Source organism: Urocitellus parryii, chromosome 6 (assembly GCF_045843805.1).
Source record: "Urocitellus parryii isolate mUroPar1 chromosome 6, mUroPar1.hap1, whole genome shotgun sequence".
In the NCBI taxonomy this organism is placed as follows: domain Eukaryota; kingdom Metazoa; phylum Chordata; class Mammalia; order Rodentia; family Sciuridae; genus Urocitellus; species Urocitellus parryii.
Window position 1 is genome coordinate 82,074,628 of NC_135536.1, and position 26,163 is coordinate 82,100,790.

Genomic DNA, 26,163 nt, shown 5'->3' on the forward strand with positions numbered 1-26,163 from the left:
ATTTTTGGAAAATGTAATCTGCCAAAGAGAGGGACCCTGCTCATAAGGTACATGATACTCTATGATCTAAGTCCTACCCAGCCTGCAGGCTCCTGATTCCTCCTTCATGGGTATTCTGAATATACTAAAGCCTTTGCCAAACTTTCATATGCTGACTTACTATTGAAAACTTAATGCTTGAATTACTGTTTTTGAATTAATTTAAATTCACTTACAGATTGGTTTTCTCATGAAAAATTAAGCCAATTGCAATAATTTCACAGATCCCTTGAGCGTTCAGAGTCTTATGTTTCTGCCTTTCTTAGCTTTAAGAAGATTACATAAAGGTCATTTATTATATACTATGAGGAATATACTATGCAACAACTGGCTTCCATTTTTCAAAAATATCAGTGTCACGAAAGACAAGAAGGCAGAACTGCTTCATAAAAAAAGGAATCAAAAGTGCCTGACAACTGAATGCAGTCTGTGATATAGGAAAATTCCTGTATCACACAATTGCCCAGCACAAAAAAAAACCATAATTGCCCGGCACACACACACAAAAAGAACAGCATTGGCACAATTGGCAAAATTAAAATACTATACAAACAATAGGCATTATGTAAATATGTATAAAATTCAAATGAGTTGATTTGAATATATTTGAATTCCAGTACTTGGAGTGGCATGATTGACAGCATGGCAATCATAAAAATCAAACACTCTTCTAAATTCCAAATAAATAAGCCCCCACTAATCAGCAGTGGGGCATGGTCAGGTGTGGGGAATGCAAAACATTTACCCAAATGTTCTGCCCCAAACTATTGAATGCTTTCAGCAGAAATCAACATCAGGGTTTACTGGCCTGCATCTGACTTATTTCCCTATCCCACTGTAGGCCGTGTAGAAACCAGGGAAAGCCCTGGGCCTCTGCTTTGGCACTGATGGCTCACATCACTACTCTTACAGTCCTTGCTGACTCCTGACTATCCACCCTGCCCAAGTTGTATCTGCTCCATCAGTACTTGCTCCACTGTCTACCCAGCTTGGGAAGGTCCCTCTCTCTTCAATGAAAGTCCCTTATTTGCTCTGGAGAGTGTGGATCTGTTGGTTTACACACTATGGGATAATCCTTATGAGTCCCCGATCCTCATTGTCCTGTGCCTGTGTGAGCATCAGTTTCAAAGACATATTGTTCAATTTCTCTGCCTACACCCTACCACAGAGAAAATCCAACCTATAACTTTTATTATACCAGGATCCTGAACTTTCACTGTCTAGAAAAACTAGGAGAGAAGAGGTAGTCATTCATCATGGACTCTACCAACACTCCACCTGTCCCGACCGCTGTGGGACTCAAGGGGCAGTCTACTAACCCAGGACCTCCATGCCAGAGTCACACCAGGCTGGTCCTGTGTACCTTCACTCTGACTTCACAGACAAGTCACTTAGCATCCTGCTTCCGTGGGCATTCCCTTGGCCTCCTCCTGTTCCTTGTCTTATATCTGGAGCACTGGCCTCATTCACATGCCACTCAAAGAGCCTGCAAACCAGGAGTTGCCTGATCCTTCAGTAGTCAGGCTGTTGATGCAAATGAGTAACTTGGGTATGAACCAACAGGGAATGGTGGGGCCTGTGTTGAACTAAAGAGTGAATTTTTTTTTTTAGTATAGATAGTCATTTATTACATATTCCATCAATAATATGCAAGGTGACAAAGGCACATGGACTGTAAAGATCTTTAATACTTTTCTTAAGACTTTATTATTAAAAGTTTCCTCTGAACCTTAAAAGTAGTTAAAGTTGTCATATGTAAATTAGAAAGTTTCCTGTGTGAGGTGACATGGAATAGAGATAATCTAGTGGCTCCTTTGAATAAAAATGGTTTTTGGTTGGTAGCGTATGCCACTGTACCTGTATGACCTAAAAAGTGAGAGTTTTAGTTTATAATGTATTATATGAACTGAGTTGTACAGAAGTTTTGGAAGACAATGCCATATATAATCTATCCTATAATCTAAGAAGTATAATAGTGCTTATAAAGTAGAATAAAAGCGGCCTCTAAAGTCAAAGTATATCTAATAACATAACCTGTGGGAAGTGTAAATGTAATTTTAAACATGTTTCTGGCTTTATTGTCTCATGGGATGCCCAAGACTATATAGGTAGTCTTGTAGGGGACTATTTTTCTAATTTTTGGAGGTCAGTCAAGTTTCTTCAGGGGTTACTCTTAGAGAGTTCATGAGAAATGCTTGGCTTCCTCAGTCTTCTTTCTTTACCAGACTTGCCAAGAGCCAGGATAGGTAAAGAGTGAATATTTCATCTAAATATGGGTCCAATGTTACCCAATTTGATTTTTCATGAAAAAGTGGAATTCAAGTTTTTCACATGATGTCCTCTGTTTTCAAGTTGCTGCCAACTGATTAGAAAATTATGAATATTTGTGATTCAAGTCTAACATGCCTATGGACAAATTGTACCACATTCCTCCCTGGCAGTTTGCAAACTGTGCCTCAGAACCAAGTCCCCATTTTGGAAAGGGGCCCCTTCTTAATTTTTTCTTTAAGCTCCCCCTTCCACTTACCACACCCTGGGGAGAGAGGGAACTCAGACATCAAGAACTCAAACCTCAAGTGACTTTCTTTTGAGGCAGAGGAGAAGGATGCCATCTTAATCCTTTTTAGGTTATACATTTAATACAAAGTAGAACATAAATGTAGCATAGACACACCTGCAGTGTTTAAGGAATGACTGTTAATCAATACTCATGTACCTAGGTCAGAAAACAAAATATGTTCCAGAAGTTTCCTCTCTGCTATTCTGATCTCATCTCTTCTCTCCTTGAGAATATTAACCATTAAGAATTCTATGATAATTATTCCCTTGCTTCTCTTTATAGGTTTATCTCCTACATCTGTACCCTAAAATAGCTTTTCCTATTTTGTACCTTTCATATTTTGAACTGAAATGCATACAAACTTCTGTGATCTGCCTCTTTTGGTCAACATTATGATTAGGAGATTCAGTATGTTTTGGGGTATAATTATAAGTTGTTTGTGCTGCTATATATCATAACTTACTTCTCCATTCTACTGATCATAGATTTTTGGGTTGCTTTCAGTGTTTTGCTACCATTAGCAATATTGTGTAAAAACTATTGTGTATTTTCTTCTGGGATACAAGTGCAAGAGTAGGGTATGTCATATAGTGAAATTGTTTGGCTTATAGAACAGGTACATGTTCTATTTTGCCATTTTCAATTTTCCTAAAATGTTTTTGCGAAGTGGTGGTTTTATCTGAATTGTTTTGTACTGTTATTATCCCAATTCATATCACATAGACAGTGTATATGATTCCTTGTTGCTTCACATGATTTATTGGTTCATACCTACCTAACATTTTCCAACTGAAAATTTCTTTTTTCCCATGATTCTAACCAATATAGAAAGCAGGCACTAGTTAAATTTTTATTAACACAGTCTGCTGTAGGTTGCATTACAGAAGAAAAATCAGATTTTGGAGTTCTCAAGAATCCAGTATTTTCCTTATTTTGATCCATGATCCTGGTCTTCTAATAATAATTCTGGCATTCTTAAAATATAGATCTCTCCCAGATATAAGACTACCACGAGGAAAGCTTTTTGTAATGAAGCATATTTTGATTTTTAGGTATGAAGCTATTCATTATATTCCCATCCTGCAATACAAATTTTTATAATGAATTGTATAATTCAGCTATTACCTTGTTAAAAAACTCTCTTAATAATATAGGATATTTTAATTTTATTCTATTAGTTTTGATTGACAACTTAGTCTTAATGTTATGAGAAGTTATATAAAATGCAAAATAATGATCTCTTCTAAATCTCAAAAGATTTAATTTTTCATATCCTTGCATGTGAAGCAGAGAATGCAAGGTCTTTTGAAATTGATATTTTAAATCTACATTTTTGATCTTCTTCCAGTTATACAATCCAGTAACTGAAAGTTAATTCTCCTTGGTCAGAAGATAGAGTTAATTCATGACCCTGAAACAATTTGCTTTGTCATGATGTGATATTTGTACAGAACTAAAATAGCAGAACAGCACAAACCCTTCTGACTTGTGGGATTTCAAATAAAAAGGTTAAAATGCATTATGCAGCCACATGAATTAGCATAGACCACCATTGTAGCCTGAGGTGCTAGAACAAGACAGGAGCAGTTCTCAGTAATGTAAGCTGTTGAGAAGAAAAAATCTGAGCATGAAACAAAAAAAAAGGAGCCTTCAGTTCTGTTTCTCCAAGATGCAGAAGTTTAGAAATCCCTGATGCACTATTGCAAATGTGCTACTAGAAGAAAGGGCTATGCAAGGTTCAAAGGATTGGTTATTTCAGACTCATCTAAAGAATCTAGTGTCGTAAGGTCTTTGTCATCTCTGTACAGATGATACCATTCTTTGCTGGGATGGTATGAATGGAACCAGGTAAATGAGGCAAGGGAGTGCCTGAAATGCTGTACGTAGTCAAAGCAGGTGGTTCACATTCATGGACTTGCCATTGTGTCGAGATAAACCAAGGAGAAAGAACTCATCATGGTTCTTCTAAAATTTTCAATCTATGGGATTTGATTTTGAAATATATTCCATGTCATAGAAAGATTCAGAAAGTCTTTACTAATTAGTTATGCATATATACTAAGGACTACTATAGTTGCTTGAGAATCTAAGAACAGTGTATTTAATTATATATGTGTATGCTACCTATGTCATAACAGAAAAATTCCACTTACAACAGAATTTGAGAGATATGGAAACTAACGCTACCTCACTATCAAATCAAATAAGCTGAAATTGTCAAAAGACCATGCTCTGGCCAACTGGTTTTTGGCTGAAGTGCAAAAATTATTCAGTGGAAGAAGTATAGTTTTTGCAACAAATGGTGCTGGAGCAGTTAGATATCCAAAGACAAAAGGAAGGAAGGAAGGAAGGAAGGAAGGAAGGAAGGAAGGAAGGAAGGAAGGAAGGAAGGAAGGAAGGAAGGAAGGAAGGAAGAAAACCTTGACATAACCTTACACCTTAGAGAAAAATTGATCCAAAAATGGATAATAGATTTATATATAAAATGTAAAACTACAAACTTTTATAAGAAAATTCAGGAAAAAAATCTTAAGGACTTAGCAAAGAGTTGTAGACATAAGACCAAAAACATGATCCGTAAAATTAAAAATTATAAATTGGATAGTAAAATATCTAGAAATTTGCTTTGTGAAAGCTCGGTTAAGAGGATGAAAAGACAACTTACAAACTGAGAGCAAATATTTGCAAATCACATACCTGATGAAGGATTCATATATATAAATACGTGAAGAATTCAATGATATCAATAGTGTAAAATAAAACAAAACACTACTATTAAAAAATGGGCAATGAGATACTTTCACCAAAGAGAATACACAGATGGCAAATAAGCATGGGAAAAAACATTTAATTAACATTCTTAGTCATTAGGCAAATTCAAATTAAGACCATGATATGCCTGTTACTGCAAAACTGTTAAAATAATGAAAACAAAACTCATGACAATACCAAGCTGTAGAAAGGATGCAGAACAACTGGATCTTCCATGCATTCACTAATGGGAATGTAAAAGAGTGCATAGGCCTCTCAGGAAAGTAGTTTGATGCTTTCTTAAACTCTAAACATAGATTTATGATACAACCCAGCCATCACATTTATAGGCAATTATCCCAGAAAAAGAAAATTTATATCCATTAAAAAATGTTTATACATGTGATCATAGTAGCTTTATTTGCAATAGCCAAACCTGGAAACAACAAAAATACCCTTCACTATTAAACAAATTGTGGAACATCCTCAACATGGAGTACTACTCATCAATAAAAAAGAACAATGTATTGTTTTACAAAATCATTTGGATGGGTCTCAAGGGTAAAAAAAATATTTAAAAAGATAATCTCAAAAGATCATATACCATATGACTCTATTTACATAACATTCTTGAAGAGGTAAAATTATAGATATGGAAAACAGACTAGGGCATCCAGGGGTTAGGGATGGTGGAGGAGATGGAAGAGGGTGAACTGTAAGGAAGTAGCATGAGGAAGATGTTTGTGGAGATCAAAGTTCTGAATTTTCACTGCAGTGAGGGTAATACATATCTACACTTCTGACAAACTGTCATAAAAATATGCACACACATTAAACCAATGTAAATTTCCTGCTTTCAATATTGTACCATAGTTACATAAGGTATTCGGGAAAAATGGGTATGTGCTGCCTCTCAACACTATTTTTGCAACTTATTATTTCAAAATAAAAAGTTAAATAAAGGAGGCTATCATCTTGGAGTAATCTATCAGAAGAAGATGATAAACAACTAAGAACATTTAGAAATCCCGATATTCCAAACACTGGATCAAACTGAAAATTCTCAGCCCACCTGCTATAAATATCCAGCACAAATATCTCTGTATTAAGAGTGCTTTCAATTTTTAATTAGCATAACCTGCCCCAATTTCTGCTTCTAGCAATAAAATCCCCCAATTTTCTCCCTTAATCAATTACTGTATAAATTTATTCACTGGTCTATGTCCCATTCTTTGAGTGGCTGTCACATATCCTACATATTCACAAGAGATTTGAAGCATCTGATGGACCTCAGGCCCTACCTAAAGAAATTGGGACTTTTAGTTCCAGGTTGTATTCTGGTACAGGGTTGAAGGAGTATGGTCTATGGGTGACAGGGAGTGAATGTAAGGAAGAGCCAAAGGGCAGTGTCCGGGCACAAGTGAAGGTCAAGTGAAGCCAGAGGCTAGACAAAAAGCAGAAACTAAGGAAAGGGTATGACAAATGATTGTTGGTGGAGACAGACTGGAGGAATTCCCTGAAGTGCTGAGTGAAGATGGAACTATTAATGATCCTGAGCACATTTAGATGCTTTTAATAATGATGATAATTTTAGTTCTCATCTTATTGAGCATTTATTTTGTGTCAGAGATTATGATACATCCTTTTTCAACTTTACCATGATTTTATGAATTAGGAACACATTATGTCCATTTAGTAAATTAGAGAGCCAAGGCTCAGAAAGTTTAAATCACTTGTTCAAGTCTTTACATCTGGGAAGTTGTAGAACAGTTGCTCAAAGTACTTTGGTTTGATTCCCCAGCCAATATTATTACCCACTACACTCAGCCCACTTCCTCTCTCATATCCCTGTCTATTAGCTACTTCTATATTAATGTCTACATGGGTATCCATGCCTCGTCTATTTATATCTGTACAATCCATCTCTATATCCATATTTAACAAAATGATAGGGCAATACATTAAAATCAGGACCTTGTGAAATAAGAATAGAGAATAAAATGAAAGGAAAACTATGGACTGCAACGTTCAGTACAGTGATAAAAATGGGCAGCTTCAAAGAAGAAAGGAAAATATGGTCGCTCTCAAAGTATATATTGTCTGTTTGCAGCAATAACCTAGAAAGTGCTCATTTTGGAAGGCTTTACAGACAGGATGAATTTGTGTGGTGTCTTTGAGGCTAGGGAAGGTACAGTTTGGTGGGAAGAATATGTTCTTCATCAGTGCTTCTCACAGAGGTGTCTCCTTCCCTGGATGTTTAAACAAGGCTTTTAAATTACATTCCTGCTGATTGTGGATCAGCCTCCTGAGGGATGTGGCCTTCTGTTGAGAATTCTGCCGTGATGCACCGTGTGGCTAATGAGTGTACTAATTCGAGTGTACAGGTGGGAGTCTCTCAGGTGTATTGGAAGAAGAAAAGGGCAACACCTGTTCTAGACAAAGACAGTGGAATGAATCATTTATTCCGAAATCATTCAGCATGTGTCATGTGCAAATGTAACATGAGATGGACAATGAAGTGCACACTGTGTTGGGGAAGGTAGGTGAGAACGAAGTACTGCTGCACACCTGGCTGGCTATGTGTTGGCTTTGCACATGATTTTTCCCATCATCCCCACCACAACTTTGTGAAGTAGGAGTAATGCTCATTTCACAGGTCAGGAATCAGACTCTTGGAGATTAAGGAATTTTCTCAAGGTAATGCAACCACAAAGTCCCAGGAGAGAATGAAAGGCAGATGCATTCTGTCTCTAACCCAGTTTATTCCCACATTGAATTCCTTGTAAACAGTGGCTCTGGAGCACAACTAGGGAGGAGTATCAAAATCAACACAATTAAAACACACTCTCCTGAGGAGTTTATAACCAAACTGTAAGATGGAGACCAGATTTAAAATAATATAAGCTGCCAAAAGAGAAGAGCAGCTGTTGTTATTCTGCAGGGACTAGGGCTTGGTATATTGCAGAAGGTGCAGAAGCAGCAGCATTTGAGCTGAGTCGAGAAGGCTAGATAAGATTGTGACAGATATTAGTGCATGGAAGAGACATTCCTATGGGTAGTGGTGTGTTCTAGAATGACTTTCAGAGACTTGAGATTACTGCAATTTATCTGGACAAGGTTTGGACTTCGATCATGGAAGAGTGAATTGACTGTGAGGTTCAGAAATGGACAGATCTGAAGTCCAAGTACATATCTTTATGGATGTCTTTCCATTCTGTATCCTGTCTTATATTCTTAGGCAACACACAGAATATTAATCAGCTTTCCATCATTGTGACAAAACACCTAAGATAAATTATTTTAAGGGAGGAAAGGTTTATCTTGGCTCATGGGTAGAGGTTTCAGTCCATAGTCTACTGATCGCATTGTTGCTGGGTCTGTTATGAGCCAGAAAATGATGGAGAAGAATGTGGTAGAGCAAAGCTGCTCTCTTCATGGTGGCCAGGATGCAGAGAGGGAGTGGCCCAAAGACCAGAGATAAGGTGCATCTTTCAAGGGCACACCTCCAAGAACCTACTCATTCTAATGAGACCCCACATTCTAAGTTTCTACACCTGCCTATGCCCCATTAAACTATGAAACCATAAATGGATTAATCCATTGATGAGGTCAAAACTTTCATGAGTCAATCACCTCCCCAGAGTCCCACCTCTGAACACACCTGCCTTGGGGACTAAGCCTACACATGAGATTTTGAGGGACATTTCAGATCCAAACTATAACAAGGAGGAATTCAGGAAAGCTTCATACAGCGACATTGGTATATGTTAAATTCCCTTTGCTGTTCCAGTAATTTAAGACCTTAAAAAATAAAGGGGGAGTTCTGAAGGAGTGGGAATCTGGACAAAACACTCCTCTTCCTTTATTCCTGCTCCCCCTCCACATACTCCACCTTTGAAACATGAGATCCTTCCTTTCCAATGACTTGGCAGTGCCAGTTTGGGGAAAACAAAGGAGTTTGTTTTGCAGCTCCCAGAATCCAATTTGTAGAGATTTGAGGACTTACTTAGCCCACGAATAAGACTTCACTCAGAACATTGCCGGCATTCCTACTTAGGAGATCTTAGATGCATTGAATAGAGATGCATGGTTTGAATTTGGGGGCAGAAATTTGTGAAGATGCCACACAGAGATCATGGAAGAGAAGTGAGAGTGATCACAATTATTGCTAGGCCTAGAAATTTGGGAGAATGAAACCACAATCCATAGAGTCGATTACTGCTTCAGAAGAGATTTACACTGGGCCTGGAAATTTGTTCCATAGATCTTATTGCTGTTTGAGAAGACCTCTAAACTGTCCAAAAGTTCTGAACTCTGCTCCCAATGAGGCATGAGGAGGTACTGTTGCCACCCCAACCATCCCTACTCACTATGACATGCTGCCCCACCCAGCTGGAGAGGACATTCCCCCCTATATTTGGAAAACTCAGTCAGCCAGGAAATGTTTTTTTTTTTTTTTTCCTGGAAGTTCTGATATCAATTGGAAATCTCTGTTGGGACAGAGGAAATCTCAGTTGGGCAAAGAAAGGTGAGTTCAGAGTGCATCACCACAGCCTGAGGTGCCTTGTGTGCAAAAAAGTGCAGAAAAAAAAAGAGAGAAATGTAGGGAAGGGGATCAAAGGAAAAGAAGGTAAAAGAAGGAATTTAAAAAGGAGGTTAAAAAAAAAAGCTCAATGCTCAGAGAAAAGAAGAGAAGGTGCAATGTGAAAAGAGAAAGGTTTTGGCAGTCGGCCTTTTTTAGATTGAATTTGGTACTGCACTTCCTGTTTTGGTGCAGTGCTTAGGAGACGCCCCTTCAGACCTTGATATTTGTCTCTTCCTTCTAGCAATTGTCATCTTGTTGCTTGTGCTGCTGTTTCTGGATCAAGTTGGCCTGTGATATCCAGAGCTTGCCTGAAAGTAGGAGGGCAATAGACTAACAGAAATCAGGCAGTCAAGTTTGTGGTACCCTCTGACTCTTCCATGATTATTTTTCTCCCTGTTTCCATGAAAGTTTTGGTTAAAAATAAAGTGTCAATGCATTTGTAGACATGCATGAGTACCCCCAATACTTTGCCCAATGGGACAAAAATAGACAAGAAAGGGAAAAGATAGAGTGAATTCTTTTGAAAAATGAAAAAGATTTCTATATTTCAGTGGGATTCATTTATGAGATCTTAAACTATGATCTAGTTTGCTGAAATGTTGCAATTGATGCTAGAAAGTGAAGGAATAAAGGCTTTGGTCTCTTCTTGGCTCTGTCTTGCTTAATCACAGGGTTTAACTTGTACCTGCTCCTTCCTGGACCAGTCACTGGTCAGAACAATAGGTCCTTCATTTCCACAACAAATGTGTATGTTAACATTTTAGGAAATCTACAATGGAAGAACTTGGACAGAATCTATTGGATGATGGGCGAGTATCAGGAACAATAATGGAATTCAGGAGAGGAACCACTGTGTTAAGATAATCAGCCTCATCAGTGCTGAACGTGATTCCCCTCAGTACTGGGGAGGTTTCTTAGAGAGAAGTAACTTTGGTTTTATTCCTGTACTTCATGAGACTCTATTCACAGGGTTTAAAGTGATAGCAAATAGCTGTGTCTCACACAGCAAATTGGTCCTGTTTGTGGGGGAAAAAAAATCCATCCCCCTCCTTGCCTTCTACCCAGCCTAGACTCCTGCCTGAGTTAGAAGACTTTCAAGTTTGTAATAAAAGGAGACTGAAGAAAGTCCTCTCCCTTGCAGATCTTTAAATGCTTTCTAGGTTTTGCTTGGATTCCACATACCCCATCTAAAGTTTTCAAGGACAAGTTAGTCGGAGTATAATTATTCATATGAAAAGTCTTTTATTTTGCTTCATGAAATATTTGTGTTTTAATGGGTTTCACTTACAGTATTTAATATTAAAGTGCAATTTGATTTTGAGGAATTTATGCAAAACACTATAGGAAAATCAATTTATCATGAAAATAAAGAGCTGGGTAGGCTTGCTGACAACAGGAGATGGGAATGGATGAGATTAGAAGGGAAAGTCTTCTTGATTTTTTTTTGTTTCCTGTCCTGAATTTAGTAAAGAAGAGGATTTTCCTGTAGGCACAAGACGATGGACATACCAAACTTAGAAATGACAAAGCAGAACCTTGACTACCTGAACTCAGACCTTGAAAAGGACCTGCTGAGACTGGATGAGGCAAATCAGGTTCTTCTCAGACAAATTCAGGAGAAAGAAGAAACTATTCAAAGGTCAGGCTTTGCTTTGCAGATGGTTGGAAAGAAGGGCTCCATGGATGCCCCTTGGGTTAGAGAGAAGGTGGGAGGAAGGTTTGCTTTCTTGGTAGCCAGTCTTGCCCCTTATTTAAATTCTGAAACATGAACTGTAGTACCGTCAAAGGGTTTATCCAGGGAATTTTCTCCACATTGGATTGCCGTTGCAATATGTAACTGCTCCTGCTCTCTAAGTCTGGCTGGGAGTGGCTTCTCAAGATGGGGCCTCCACAGCTTCCTTAGGACTGGGGCACACCTGGGTGACTTTATGTTTTTCAGTCTGGAAAGAGATATCACCCTGTCAATAGGACAAGCCAAGGAGAGGGAGGAGTTAAACCAGATCATATTTGAGAAGGAGGATACTCTGAGGAACCTGGAACTAGAGTCAGCAAAGCTGGTAAGGAGCCCTCTGGTGGAGAAAGACCATAGGAGTCCTTTGTGCCTATTTTTCCACTCTCTTTCCCAGGGGACCATCATGTTGATGCTCATCACTTCTGCATCTGTAGAAATTGCAGTGGTTTAAGAGTGAAGTGCTCAGCACGGAGTTGAGGTCTGGGCTCTGTCTCAGTTCTGCAAACATGAGGCCCAGAATGCACTTTTCCCACAAGACACACTCATTTCTTGATGATTTGAGTGGTCTAGTGAGGGGAAAGGTACAAGAGCAGGGCACATTTGTCCCTTTTACCTCCTTCTTCCTATAGGAAAAAACAAATAAGATCCTCAGCAACAATGTGAAGGAGCTTCAGAACAAGGTAAGGGGTGGATTCTGGGTTTGGGTGTCCTAGGATCCCTAGCACACTACCTGCTCAAGAGAAAGGTGGGCAGTCCCAGTGTGGTGGTACATGCTGTATTAATCCCAGCAGCTCAGGAGGCTGAGACCAGAAGGACCATAAGTTCAAAACCAGCCTTGCAACTTTTCGAGACCCTAAGCAACTCAGCAAGATCCTGTCTCTAAATAAAATATATATATAAAAGAGCTGGGGATATAACTCAGTGAGTTCAATCCCCAGTACCAAAAAGAGGAGGGAGGGCAGGTGGGATGGGAACATGAGAAATGAGTCCTGTGCACAACTCAGAATGTGGAAATACAGAAGTACTCTAACATAAGAGCTGTTTTCCACTCAGCAGAGTCCACCCTGGAAACCAGGATCATTTCTTAGGAATCCCAGTAGAATTGTCAACTTCCTGAACTAATTCAGGATCTGAGTTAATAGTCCCATCGTGCAGCCTGGGACCCCTGACTCTACCACTGGACCATGTTTTTATGTTTGTATGTCTTACTAAGTTCACAGTTTTTGGAATACATTTCAGATTTCAAGATTTAAGAATGTTGAGTTTGATAACAGTGCCCAAAACCAGATTTTAGAAGAATTGAAGGTGAGTAGAACAGCAATCCTAGAGATTTTCTGGGAGATGTATCACTGCCAGGCACTTGGAGAAATTATTTCAAGAACTCTCCTAGGCAAGGTGGCAAGGTGCAGAGGAGGCCTGTGTGCTTATCAGAGGTGAGCAGGTGGCCTTTATTCCCTCTACTTAATCCCATGTCTTGCAGGGACATGATTAGTTATACTAGTATCAGAGAGGACTACAGTGCCACCTGGTGGAGGGAATTATAACAGAGTCCTCATCACGCATTAATAAAATGCATGTTCTGAATGTCCACTGGGACATGTTCTCAAGAAGTTTATGATCTTAGTGAGGATTACTCTAACACCGGTATTGGAGCAGGAAGAAATAGTAACTACCACAATTATATAAGAGTGTATTAATCATCTCATCTGACTTTCCAAGCAATGGCTCACAGGCCAAATAAGTTTTATTTTGAAACGTATTTTATTATCTTTTCCCTCTAGTAAAAGGTAAACCAATGTGATCATAAATTTTTGAAACTATGTTGTTTATAACCCAATGTCTAGAGTAAAGGCTGGAACATAGTAAATGCCCAATAAATGTTTGTTGAATGAAAGAATAAGTTGTACTCCCAATAGGGGCAAACACCCTACTGGGAAACTCTGCAGATTCTTGTGATGAATACTGCAACTTGGTCTAGCTCACTGTGCCAGAGTCCCACTGATCTTAGCGTTTGTCTGAAAAGGAGAAGCAAGCTTTCTGTTTTGCTCCCTGTGTATGCAGAGGACACGGTGTGCACCCTGCAGACTATGACTGGAGGAGGGAGGATGGGTAGGCTCCCCGAGGAATCAGTCTCCTGAGGTTTCAATGTCAGCTCTGCCCCTAAGAGACTTAGACCAGTTATGTACTTAATTTCTTTTTGCCTTTGTTTCCTCATCTGTAAAATGAGAGTAATAATCATGCCTACCCTACATTAGCCTCCCATGTCCACAACACAGGATAACCGTTATTATCATGCATTCTACTCGTCTGGAGCAGGTGATTTTTACACATTTGTCTTGCACAAAGAAATGCTATTAACTTTCTGTTGTCCCTTGTCTTCCATAGGTGAGACTGCAGAAGTCATCAGAGTCCTGTGCAGAGCAGGAGAAAGAAATGATTAAGGTAGAGCAGTGTCACCACACTGAGCGTCTACCCAGGATTAGAATAGGAGGGAACTCTCAGGGTCTTAAAAACAGAACCACTTGGAAGCAAGGGAGGGGGAGGTACAAGAACATCTGGCAAGTGAATTTCCAGCTCACATGCAAATGGTGAGAAAGAGCACTTCCATTAGAAGTACTGCTCTTCCCATTTCTTAAACATTTCCCACCCCAGATACCACTGTTGAATCCCAGTCCTATTTGCCCTGTACCATCCCCTGGCGTTTCTGGCGAGTTCCTTTTCTCAGAATTAGATCCTGTGTGAATGGTGAGATCACTTCTTTGTGAGGTGGTTGTTTTCCTTTCAAGTCAGGAGTTGCTAGGTAACCAGCCAAGTGTCCAGTGCCCCCAGGCAGGTTTCAGGGAACAGCTTAGTTCTGATTTAACTCATGAAGCTTGTTAATTTCCTTCTCTTTCTAGCTAGAGAGTGACTACCAATCTGTGTATCAGCTCTGCAAGGACCAGGCCCACTACATAAAGGTACTCCACCTCCAGAAGAAGTCAGAGTAGAGGCAGTTTCCCCCAAGACCACGGAATGCTTGGTTTCTCCTTAGGCTGGGATCTGTCCCTGGGGAAAATGCCTTTTAAGCAATCGCAGCAACAACAAAACAGATGTATGTTAAGGATTCGGTCTTTATTTTGAAAAATGCAGTCTTTTTCTTAATGTATCTAGTAACTCAGCAAGGCTGATACTGTCATGAGGAAGAGAACACCGAGGTCTCAAAGACTTAGGGAGCATTGCTGGGGAGCTCATGTGTCAGCACTGGGATCTGGGTTCAAGCAGGGTCCAGAGTGAGGGCTCCTGCTGTTCATGTAGCTCCATCCTGGTTTCTACCGTCTCCTTAGTTTTTATTAGACGTTTCCCTACTTTGTTCATACCCATGCATGTTTAGAATATTGTGAGTTATTCTCATTGAAATAAAATATCAAAATTCTCATTTATGATATCTCCTCCCCCTGTGGGAAGAAATACCAGGAAATTCTGAGGAAGATGGAAAAGGAAGAAGAAATGCTGTTGCTTGAAAAGGAAATGTAAGTTTGGAAAAGTGACCACCCTGATGGGCTGAGGCGACAGTCCTGGGAGATCCCTGAAGGGGGGAGTAGTTGGTGAACCGTTCTCAGGATAGTTGGTGTCACTGTGTAAATGACCTCCAGCAACTCTTTCCCAGCAGCCTCGACTCCAGGTTCTAGACTGGAAAATCCTTAGCATTCGGGCTTCTCTTTCGCCCTCCTCAGTAACTGGTATTTAGAAAGTCTCTTTTTTTATGTTCCTTTCACATATCTTCAATTGACTTAAGCAACATTCAGAGAGGAAGAATCCTAGTTAAAAAGAGGCCCAGAAATGTTTCTCCATGTGGGTGTGCTATCCCCTTTCCCAGGACACACACAGTGGACCCACTGGACTGACCAGAGGCCCCAGTCATGCCCTTTTAAACTCCGTGTCTTGGACTTGCATGTCTCAGGACTCATCACACTTTCCGGCGATACTTTTTAATTGTATTACGTATAATAGTCATAGACTGCACAAATCTTAAGTATATAGCTTGATGAATTTTTATACACAGATGCACACTTAATACCACCCTCTCATTGAAATAAAATATCAAAATTCTCATTTATGTGTAGAACATTTTGAGCACCCTAGATTTCTCCCTTAGATCCTCTTCCCAGTCAATACTCCTTGCAAAGGTAACACTAACAATTACTCTTTTATTGTTTTGAAACTCTATTCTTGAACATTGCATAAATTCAGTATGTACTCTCTTTTGTATCTTTCACTGAGATTCCCTTATGTTGCTTTTTTTGTGGCTGTAGAGTATCCCACTGTATGAGTACAGCACATTGATCTAGTTTTGATGAACAGGTTATTTCAAGTTTGGGGACATTAAAATACAACTGTTATAAATGTTCTTTTTCTTTTCTTTTTTAAGTAAGCATTCTTGTTCTTGTCCTTTGGTGGACCTATCCACTCATTTCTCTCCAGTCACTGGGTACACATCTCTTTTTACTTGATAAGCCCAACAATTTTTACAGTGGCTACACTGATATCCTTCCCACAAAACTGTACAAACATTCTAATTGCTCTGCATCCTCACTTTCAATTAGTATTGACAGTCTGTTTGATTTTTAACCATTCTGGCAGGAGGTATAGTGATATAAAATTTTATTTTATTATTATAATTAATGAGTACTAATGATGTTATATGGCTTCCCAAATGCTTCTTGGAAATTTGGCTATCCATTTACATGACATATCTTTTGCCTATATTTGGTATATTTTGGTCTTTTATCATTAATTTAGAGGAGTTTCTTGTATTTTTTTTTTCCTTTAACCTTTTTGTAAAGTGTACTGCATTCTGTTCTCTGGCTTTTCTTTTTTAATTTCTTAATGGAAGTTTTGGATAAACATTAGTTCTTCATTTAAAGGACATGTAAGCCATAAAATTTATCAGTACTTTATTACCTAATGCTTTTTATAGGCCATAATAGGACTATTCTCCTGTGATTCCACCAAGATTTATTTCATTGTTTTACCTTTTACACTTACATTTACTTTCATCTGGAATTTCTTTTTTTTTTTTTCTGTGTCCAAATGGTCCAGCACCATTTATTGAAGAGAGAGTGAATTTATAGAGGAGCCTTATTTTATATATTAGATGACGTATATGTGTGAGTCTGTTTTTTGAATATCTTATTCTGTACCATTAGTCTCCATCTCTATCCTTGTGTCAGCACTATACTGTTTTTTTGTTTGTTTGTTTTGGTTTTTTTGTTTGTTTTTGTTTTGGAACCAGGCTTTAAACTTAGGGGCACTAGACCACTTAGCCACATCCCCAGCCCTGTTTTTATTTTACTTAGAGAAAGGGTCTCACTGAATTGCTGAGTGTCTCGCTTTCATTGAGGTTGGCTTTGAACTCGTGATTCTCTTGTTTCAGCCTCCCGAGCTGCTGGGATTATAGGTGTGTATCACTGTGCCCGGCTACTATACTGTTTTAATTATTGTAGCTTTATACTTGGCCTTGATATATGGTAACTTAATTTCTGTAACTTTTTAACTTTTTGAGATTATCTTGGCTCTTCTTGGCCCCTTGAATTTCAATATAAATTATAAAATTGATTTTTCAATTTCTACCAGAAAAACCATTACTGAAATTTTGAATGGAATATGTAGATAAATTTGGAAGATAATTGGCATCTAAATAATAGTTTTCTAAGCGCATGAAAGTTTTTAGATCTCCATTTATTTAAATCTTTTCAAATTTCACACAATAATATATTGTTGTTTTCTCTATCGTGTTCTAATGAATCTTTCATCAGATTTATTTCTAGGTATTTGGTTGTTTCATGCTACTACAAATGATATGTTTATTTGGTTTTCTGATTACTGCTAGAGTATAGTAATACAGTTGACTTCTTTACATTTATTAAACGTATATCTGTCAATCTTGCTAAATCCATTTATTCTAATACTTTGTAGGTTTTTTATCTATGAAGAATGATACTTATGTTTTTTCCTCCTTAATCTTTATATCTTTTTATTGCTTTTTCTTGCTTTTAATGCATCAGCTATGACTTTGTAATACAGGCTGGGGGGACACACTTGACACTGGACTTAGGGGTGAAGTATTAACTTAGTCACCAGGATGCACATGTGCCCTGTGACTTGCTTGCACACACTTTTATCAGATTAAGACTCTTCTCTTTTATTTAGAGCGTCCTTTGTGTTTTCAGCATGGCAGATATTAAGTTTAGTTCAGTGCTCCTGTGGTATCTATTAAAAGGATCATGTTTTTTCCCTGCAAAGTGTGCCAGTCTCCCCTTCAAGTTTGAGAGATCTGGAACTCCAACTTCCGCTCCCCAGCACTACCTTTGATCAACTCTTGAGCACTTTCTGTATTCTTTGAGTTTCTTTGTGTGTGTGTGTGTGTGTGTGTGTGTGTGCGATCTTGAGATACCTGTGTACAGCTTAGGAGCTGGCCACCGCATCAAGAAGACCTCCCTTGAATTTTTTCCCCTCCATCGCAGTCACTTTGGTCTTAAACTCCACCTCTGACTCCTCAGTCAATTGATGCTGCCACTGGCTGCGTGGACTCTATTCCCTGGCTCATCACACGTTGGCAAATGTCCTTGCGGGGGTGTAGGGGCTTGGATTAATGAGGAGCTCCTCTTCGTGGGCTTTACTTCTGACTGAATTCGCCTGTGTATTCAGACAGCTGTTGTGTATTTTGTCCAGTTGCCTTTGGAAGTCGGCTCCTTTAACACAAGCTACCTCATTATGGTAAGAATCAGGAGTCTGTGCCATTTCTCCCCTTTCTCCTATAGTTCATGATCATAAAAAGAAATTCCTATTTTAAAAAAAAAAATAGAAGACTGGGTCAGGATTTACTGGGATTGACTCTCCAGCAGAAAATAACTATAGATTCTAAATGAGAACAAAAAGCAACAAATAAACAAATAGTGATCAGAAGACACCAGGGAATGAATAAGGATGGCAGATTCTAGAGAGGAGTTGACATTGGGAAGAGGAGACCCGCAGGAGGTTTTTTTCCATTTTTATACCTTCTAGCCTGTGGGTAACTGCCAAAGTGTGTATATAAGGGGCAGCTAAAACCAAGAGAAAACCTGAAATCTTTCTGGGTTAAAAGAAAAGAGAATAGAGTTCCAGGGAGCCACAGATGCTGGAAAGAAACTAGAGAGCTAAACAAGGGGAGTTCTAAATTCTGCCCCTAAACTCTGCTCAGATCTCTGGCCAATCTCCAAGCCAAGCACGCTCAGGGCTGTCTGTAGGCAGCACAGCTGAGGAGGTAAGATGTGAACTGACATTTGAGCTGCCTGGAAAGACAGGCTTTCAGTTTGAATACAACATCAGGCAACATCAGGCTTTGTCTTCACAGATGGTCTTTCTCTTGTAAATGGATCACATTTTCCTAGTTTTTTTGTATGCTGAGTGATTATGAATTTTGACTGTTGGGCGTTGTGTTTGTTTGCTTTGTGCAGTACGGAGAACCAAATGCTGGGGTGCTCTCCCACTGACCTACATGCCTAGCCCTTCGTACTTTATGTTGAGACTGGGTCTAAGTTGTTGAGGCTGGCCTGGGACTTGTGATCCTCCTACCTCAGCCTCATGAGTTGCTGAGAATTACAGGTGTGTGCCTCTGCACCTGGCTAGCATGTTGAACATTGTGAATGTTAATAAGTATCTAGTAAACAAAAATCAGACACATTGAATGTGTTAGAAAAGCGCGTTTTATCAGGCCCTCAGATTATGTTACATGACTTTTTATTCTGATCCTGTTTTTTTTTTTAACCTTTTGACTCTGATCTTTTTTTTTTTTCCCCCCAGATCCAAAGCCCAGAAAAACTCTTCCCAAATAGTGAAGCCTGGGTCAATTCTAGTAGAGACCATCCAAAGAAACATGGTAAGGCTTACCTCTCTAAATTTAGGGCTTCTCCTGTTCTCCCCTCTCCTTTGTTTGCTTCCCTCTTCTTTTAAATAACTTAGTAAATGAGGCTTAATGCCCTGATTGCCACCATGGCATCTAGGAAGTGGCAGAGTCAGGATTGGAACCTGGGCAGCCTGACCCAGGATCTCTGCTTCCAGCCACCCTGTTATACTGCCTCTGTGTGAGCACGGGACATTCACAGCTTTGGTTTTTATTGCTTCCCACAGGAGAAAGCCATCAAAAAGAAACACAAGAGGATCTTTTGGTACAGGTAAGTGGCAGAATCTTGGGTTTGACCTTGTCAGGCCACATTCACTCTACAGGTGACCTGATAGGGGACAAAGGAATAGGTAGAAACATACCCATGAAACAGAACACGTTGGGCAGCCCCAGATTTCTTCCAACCCTTCCTTTCTCAACACAGTTTTAACACCAGAGCCACAGAGCTATAAATAGCTGGAGAGGAGTTAGTGGCTATTGCTAAGCGAAGTTCTGCATTTAGAAGACTAGGTGTTGCATTTCACTTTACTTTTCCATTAATGACCCTCAGTATGACCTCTTCTTATTTTCTTGGTTCTGAACATGGTAACCTTCTACTCTACTCTCTTGGAAAGAGAATTCAGGGTGCTTTCTTCTCTTGCTGCTTCTCCTGCACTTTTAGAAGCAAAAAGAACACTACTTGAACTCTGCACCTTTTCATTTTTAATTTTTGAAATAAGGAGACTGATTCTGAAGTGCTTCTTTGTATTGTACTTTTGTGAAAAGCTCCAGTTTATGTTATTTCTCCACAATCAAAGACTTAAGGTCTAAGACCACTGGTCAGGGTAGAATTGGCACATAAGAAAACACACACACACACATTTTATTGTTTGAGTTGGTTCATTTTGGTATTGTGTGTGTAGAAAAAGCCAGTCCTCATCATTTTGCCTGGATGTCAATGTCAGAGATGGCTAAATCTTCCTTCACACCCTAAAGCTGCTTACTGTGGAAGACCTGAAGAGGGCTAATGGCAATGAGGCTCACAGTGTGACTGCTCTCAACTTTTTCTAATAACCTCAAAATGCCCGCCCCACATATGGTACCCAGAAAGTCATCTTCTTTTGGACTTCCAACTTTCCATATGGTCATCTATCTATTCTATTGGGGGAATTTAAGTGTCAGGGGGGGGGCTGTATTCAATTCCTGTCTGCTATCTCACTCTCTTTCTGCATTTACCTGTCTCCCACTGTACCCTTATTCCCTGCCTTTCCCCATTAGATTTTTGCCTGAAGAAAACAATTCTCAAGCCATTTATGAGTGTGAGGTTCACCTCCCACTTCTTGACCTTGGGCTGTCCCTTTCTCCCATGCTAATGATGACTGTCTTGTTGCAGGCATTTCCGTGGTTTTGTCTTCATGGTCATGATCTTCATTAGGCTGCTGGGTTATGTGTTTTTCCACCTGCAGTACATAAACCCAGACCTTCTTGTGGATGCCCTGCCCCTGATGATGAGTAGGAGCAGTTTGAAGAGGCTAAGGGATATCTTATTTCCCTTCCTCACTCTAGAAGTGGATGAAGTTCTACCGCACTAATCTGGGGTGATCACTGCACCTCACACTGCACCTCACACTACCCCTAAGAGGAGGAGCTGTGGCTGTGGCCTTGTATTAGAGGTGTGGGCCGGGAAGAAGGTAGAAGTCTTCACCCCAGAGCTGCTACTTGATATCCAATCTTTTCTTTTCTTTTTGCTTTCCCTCTGGAGTATCTCTCTTTCAAATAAAGAATATGTTTGACCAGAGTTCACCATATTGGTTTTGTGAGTCCTGGGGCCTTACTATGCACTCATGGGTTCTACATGTGCTGTTGAGAAAAGTTAAACCTAAGACAAGATAATATAAATTCTCCCAGGGTTTTTTGTTTGTCTGTTTTTTAGTAAACACAGGTTAATTTGTTAGATTCTTCAGTCTCTGCTTTGGCATTGCTAGGGGCATGAAATTGAGAACTACCAATGTGGATATAAGTCTTGCTCCCTTCTACTATTTAATAACACATTATCTTCCTACAGCTCTTTTTATGTTATGCTATGTCTTACAGGAGTGTGAAGTACTAAAAAAAAGTGTTAAACTAACCTCTCTAATGCACATAGCTGGTTTACCCATTCTACAATGAAAATCATTCTAAACTTCAAGTGTGAATAAAAGAAAGGGTGTAAAATCAGAGAGGGCTTTTGATAACGCCCAACAAAAATGTGCAACTTATCTGTCATTCAAATCCCAATTCAAATGTCTTACTTTCATGAGATCGCCTCTGAGCCCTACCAATCAGAGATAGCTTCTCTGGGCCTTCTTCCAAATGCTGCTAACTCCTTCTCTGAACTTATCGTCCTACTTATTTTTGCCTTATGGTGTCATAACTGGGTGCCTTAACCTTGAATTATGTCCCCTTGATTTCTATGTTATCCCATACAGCCCCTTAGCATCATGTCTTAACAAAAGAGGAATTAATAAAAGAATGAAGGAGTCCTTGAAAGGTGACATTTGGGGTCCTTAAGCTAGACCCTGTTTTGTGAGAGCCCACACTTTTTCAGAACAGCCAAGAAGGTGTTGTTGGTGCAAAAGGAAGGAAGGTAAAGGGACATGCACAAAACAAGAGGTTGTCTGGCCAGTTGGTGAAGACTATGGAAGACAAGGAGGGCTAGAGCAGCTCCTTCCTTCTCCATGTTTCTCATGCTGTGGTTTTGTATAGAGACCTTTTCTCTTTTGAGATCATTCTTGATATAAATTTTAACTGAATTTCACTTGGGTAACATCAGGGTAGATGAGACACACTGCATGTTTGCATTGACTGCAGACATGACCCTGGTGCAAGTTTTCTTTCTGGGGTCTACAGAGGAAGAGAGGGAATGATCTCAGAACCGTGTTAAGTTGCCTACAAAATGAAAAGCTGATCAACAGCACCCTCTTGTGGCCAAGAGATAGCTCTTTGCATTGCAGCAGGCTTCACATAAAGGAGTGATTATCCAAAGGAAGAGGGAAAGATGGATTAGATATCACTTCTGTGCAATTCTTTCTATGTGTTCTAAAAATTCCAATTAGTCTTCATTCATTCAACTAATATTTATTGCGCATTCTCTTTGGGCTATGTAATGTTTTAGGTGCCTGAATGATAGCAATAAACAAAACAGACAAGACTCTGTCCACAGTCTAGTGGGTAGAAGCAGATGATAAACACAATTGAATATACAAATATCAGATGCTGTTAAGTGATACAAGGTAGTTATCCCTGGGGGAGGAGGGGGTAGTGGGAAGGTGTGGTCATAGTGCTCACTGAGGAGGTGGCATTATAAGGAAGACTCCAGGGAGTTGAAAGAGCTGTAGAAGTGGCAAGGGGAGCAGTGAGGCAGAGAGGGAGATAGCAGGCACCAGAGCTTGAGGTTGGACTGCACCTGGTACCTCGAGGTTCCTTTGCTGATTCCCTGCTCACATCTCTGTAATGGTCTCTTCAATAAGTCTCTTCATGGGAACCCTGAGTTCACTTGAGGTTGCTGCCAGGATAGGACACAGTCTGATGCCCTGTTCACTGGCCAGAGAATTCCTTATGGTGAAGGGTCTCAGCATTTGGGTGACTCTAAGCCTACATGAAAGGAAAGGGTGCAACTGGCCAAAAAATGTATTAAGTCTTCCCTCACTGATTCCCATACCTTGCCACTCAGTTGTTCATAATTAAAGGAACTCCTCAGCTCCCCACTACACCTACTCCTTCCCACAAACACATCCCACCATTCCAAAATTTAGGACTGGTTAGAAAATAGTGGCTTGGAAAAATATGGATTAGATAGCACTCATTCACAGACAGCCATCCAGGCGGAACATGGACACTGTTAGAAATCCATGTTGCAAAAGCACAGTGGCCTTTGCTGCCCTAGAAAGCCTGACTCCAGGTATTAAGCAGATTCCAAGAGGGCCTGGACAGCATTCCCAAGTCCTGGATGCAGAAAAAGGGATCGCAATGCTTTAAGTGAATTGAGCGGGAGGTCTGAATTCCAGTGCCTGGGCACTCACCACCTGCTAAATATCCAACTGCTTCTGAAAGGTTTGAACAAAATAATAAAAAGCAACTAGTACCACAAAGGAGCATGCAGTGGGAATTCTACCAATGCAAATTTCCTTTCTCTTATGTTGATAAAAGTTTGTCTTCAGCTAATTAATCTTATGAAATGACAAAGGAAAATGACTACCTCCTCCACAGTTTAGTTATTACAGTTGAAGAGACTTTTGTTCTCCAAAATGAACACCCCCAAGTCCTTTAAGCTCTCATGACCTGGCTTCCAGATCATGTATTATCTTTTATTCTTTCTTCCTTGGAGACCTACAGAGTTGAACAGAACACTATAGGTCACATCTTCCTGACAGAGTCCAGTAGTCTCTGCCCTCTTATTCTGCCATTACTGATGCTTCCAAGATATTTTTTAACCATTTTGGCAGTATCACACAAAGAAGTGAGCTCATGCTCTATCAAGATTCCTAAGCATTTTGAATATGATTATTCCACATATCTTCTGTTTTATATTTGCACAGGTTTGAGAAACAATGCTAAATGCAAGACTTCCCATTGTTCTGTTAAATTTCACTTTGTTGGTTTAGATGCTTCATTTTATTTGTTGTAATTTTTAAGCCCTTATTCTATTAAAGAATTGGCTAGCCCACTTAGTGACCAGGACACCGGGTAGAATGGAAACTGTGAAGTGTTGGATACAGAGAGCTTAGGTGTGAAAGGCCTTGTAGGAATTGGTGGCCTCATGCAGCCGGCTAACCCTTCCCTGAAAGTAGTTTCCAAGGCTCCCCCCCAGGGAGCATGTTACAACTGGTGCAAATTCTCTTGGTAGCCTGAAGTGGAGTGTCTTTGGGACTGGAGACTTGAATTCAATTAAATTGATTAGGCACTCTCTATCTTGTTATCTGTCCTAAAACTTAATTATCTGCTAACTACTTCAGACTATCCTTTTATCATGCTAAAGATCAATTTCCTTGATAGAGAAGGCTGATGTGAAATCGGACTCTTATCTATCAACAGTATTCCCTATGCACCAAGGAGTGACCTATCCCTTTCATTTCTACTTGTTCTAAACATGTTAAAAGTACCATTTAAAAAAAAAATCGCAATCTTGAAAAAAAAGCACTAAATGAATAATTAACCCTGAACCCTGGCCCTTTCTTTGTTATTATTAATCTGATTTTATATAAGACACATGCCCTCTCTGGGCCTGAGACTGATTTCTGGGTGGTTTCTAAATCATTCATATTAATATTCTTTGATTCAGTGAACTACTCCACTCAGGTCCTTGGTTAGTCAGAAACAACACTCTTTGCAATTTTTTCCAAGCCCCCAAGCCTCAGCCTTCCAAGCAGCCTCAGTTCTTTCCTGACTTCTGCTTTTTCCCAGAGGATCCACCACAAGCCTGGAAATGCTTTCTCATGTTTCTTTGTCAAGAGTCTCAGTGGGCGATGTTCCCATAATTCCTATCCTCTTCAGAAGAGCAGTGTTTCTTTAGAATAAGCTAAGAAGTTTGGTTTATACGCTTAGTTCAGCAAACATTTATTGAGTGCCTGATAGGCACCAGACATTGCACAATGAATGCAGTAGGATGTGGGAAAAGGAGCAGAGGAGCAATTAGAGAATTAGCAATTAATCACGCGCTCAAAAACTCCCAAGTTGGCAGCAGATCCCAGCACTCAACATCAAGGTTAGCAGTAACTCTGAAGCTTCTCTGAAGTATGAATTCTGGCTTAATGGAGGCTCAGAACTTTTACTACCCTCCTCATTTATCGATCATCCACTCTATTGCATATATCATTAGATAATTCCCACATGGCCACTATTTCCTAGTTTGCTGAACTGCCTGAGATTATCCTGCCAGTGAACAGCAGAGCCAGGGATCATAAGCCACCTCACAGACACTGAACCTGCTGGTACCTTGATTTAGATTTCTCTGTGCCCAAAAATATGAGAAGTAAATTTCTGTTTGAAGTTACTCAGTCTTTAGTAATTCATTACAGCAGCCAAATAGACCCCATCTTGAAATGCAATGAGTTGGAATTCTGAAGGTTTCTGAGAACTTAAAAGCTCAAAGAGTGCTAGCCCTGGGGCAGGGACCATGAGCAGGCAACACTGCTCCCTCCACTTGCTTGGGCTGCTAGCAGCTTCCCTTCCAGGCTGCTGTTCTCAGGGCTGTCAGCTGGCAAAGTTGCCCCAGGGTGGACCCATCCACTCTTACCAGCAGGGGTGTGATCTGCCTGTAGATTTCAGGAATCTGACTGCCTACTTAAAGGTTGGGGTTGTTTTTTTCTTTGGGAGTCTTGTTGATAGGTTAGAGAAGCCTAGATCTAACCTAACGACCTGATGATTCTGTATTTCTCAGCTCCTCTGAGCGAAAGCACAGGAGAGTAGAGGGAGAAACATCAGTGGCTTTCAGCAGTTCTTAGGAGAACTGTGAAGCAAAGGCTAAGATGGGGTGGGATGAGAGGTAGGGTGGTATGGAGGGTGGGGAAAGTCCAAGAAAATCTGAGGAGAGAGGGAATAGATTTTCTGGATTCAAA

General features: G+C 39.8%; 1 protein-coding gene across 1 annotated transcript; it reads left to right on the forward strand.

Annotated features, from left to right (window-relative positions):
* The first annotated feature begins 10,709 nt into the window (after positions 1-10,709).
* LOC113183878 (transmembrane and coiled-coil domain-containing protein 5B-like) lies at positions 10,710-21,159 on the forward strand. Its single transcript, XM_026390351.2, has 11 exons — positions 10,710-10,744; positions 11,425-11,574; positions 11,875-11,992; positions 12,297-12,347; positions 12,907-12,972; positions 14,053-14,109; positions 14,565-14,624; positions 15,112-15,176; positions 19,489-19,564; positions 19,816-19,859; positions 20,961-21,159. The coding sequence occupies exons 1-11, from the start codon at positions 10,710-10,712 to the stop codon at positions 21,157-21,159; spliced, it is 921 nt and encodes a 306-aa protein (XP_026246136.2).
* Positions 21,160-26,163: the final 5,004 nt, after the last annotated feature.

What these genes read in the sequence shown, in the direction of transcription:
- LOC113183878 (XM_026390351.2), top strand. Translation starts at nt 10,710, where the DNA reads ATGGAAGAACTTGGACAGAATCTATTGGATGATGG. An exon ending in TGAAGGAGCTTCAGAACAAG is followed by an intron (nt 12,348 to 12,906) that starts GTAAGGGGTGGA and finishes AATACATTTCAG; the next exon opens with ATTTCAAGATTTAAGAATGT. An exon ending in AGATTTTAGAAGAATTGAAG is followed by an intron (nt 12,973 to 14,052) that starts GTGAGTAGAACA and finishes TGTCTTCCATAG; the next exon opens with GTGAGACTGCAGAAGTCATC.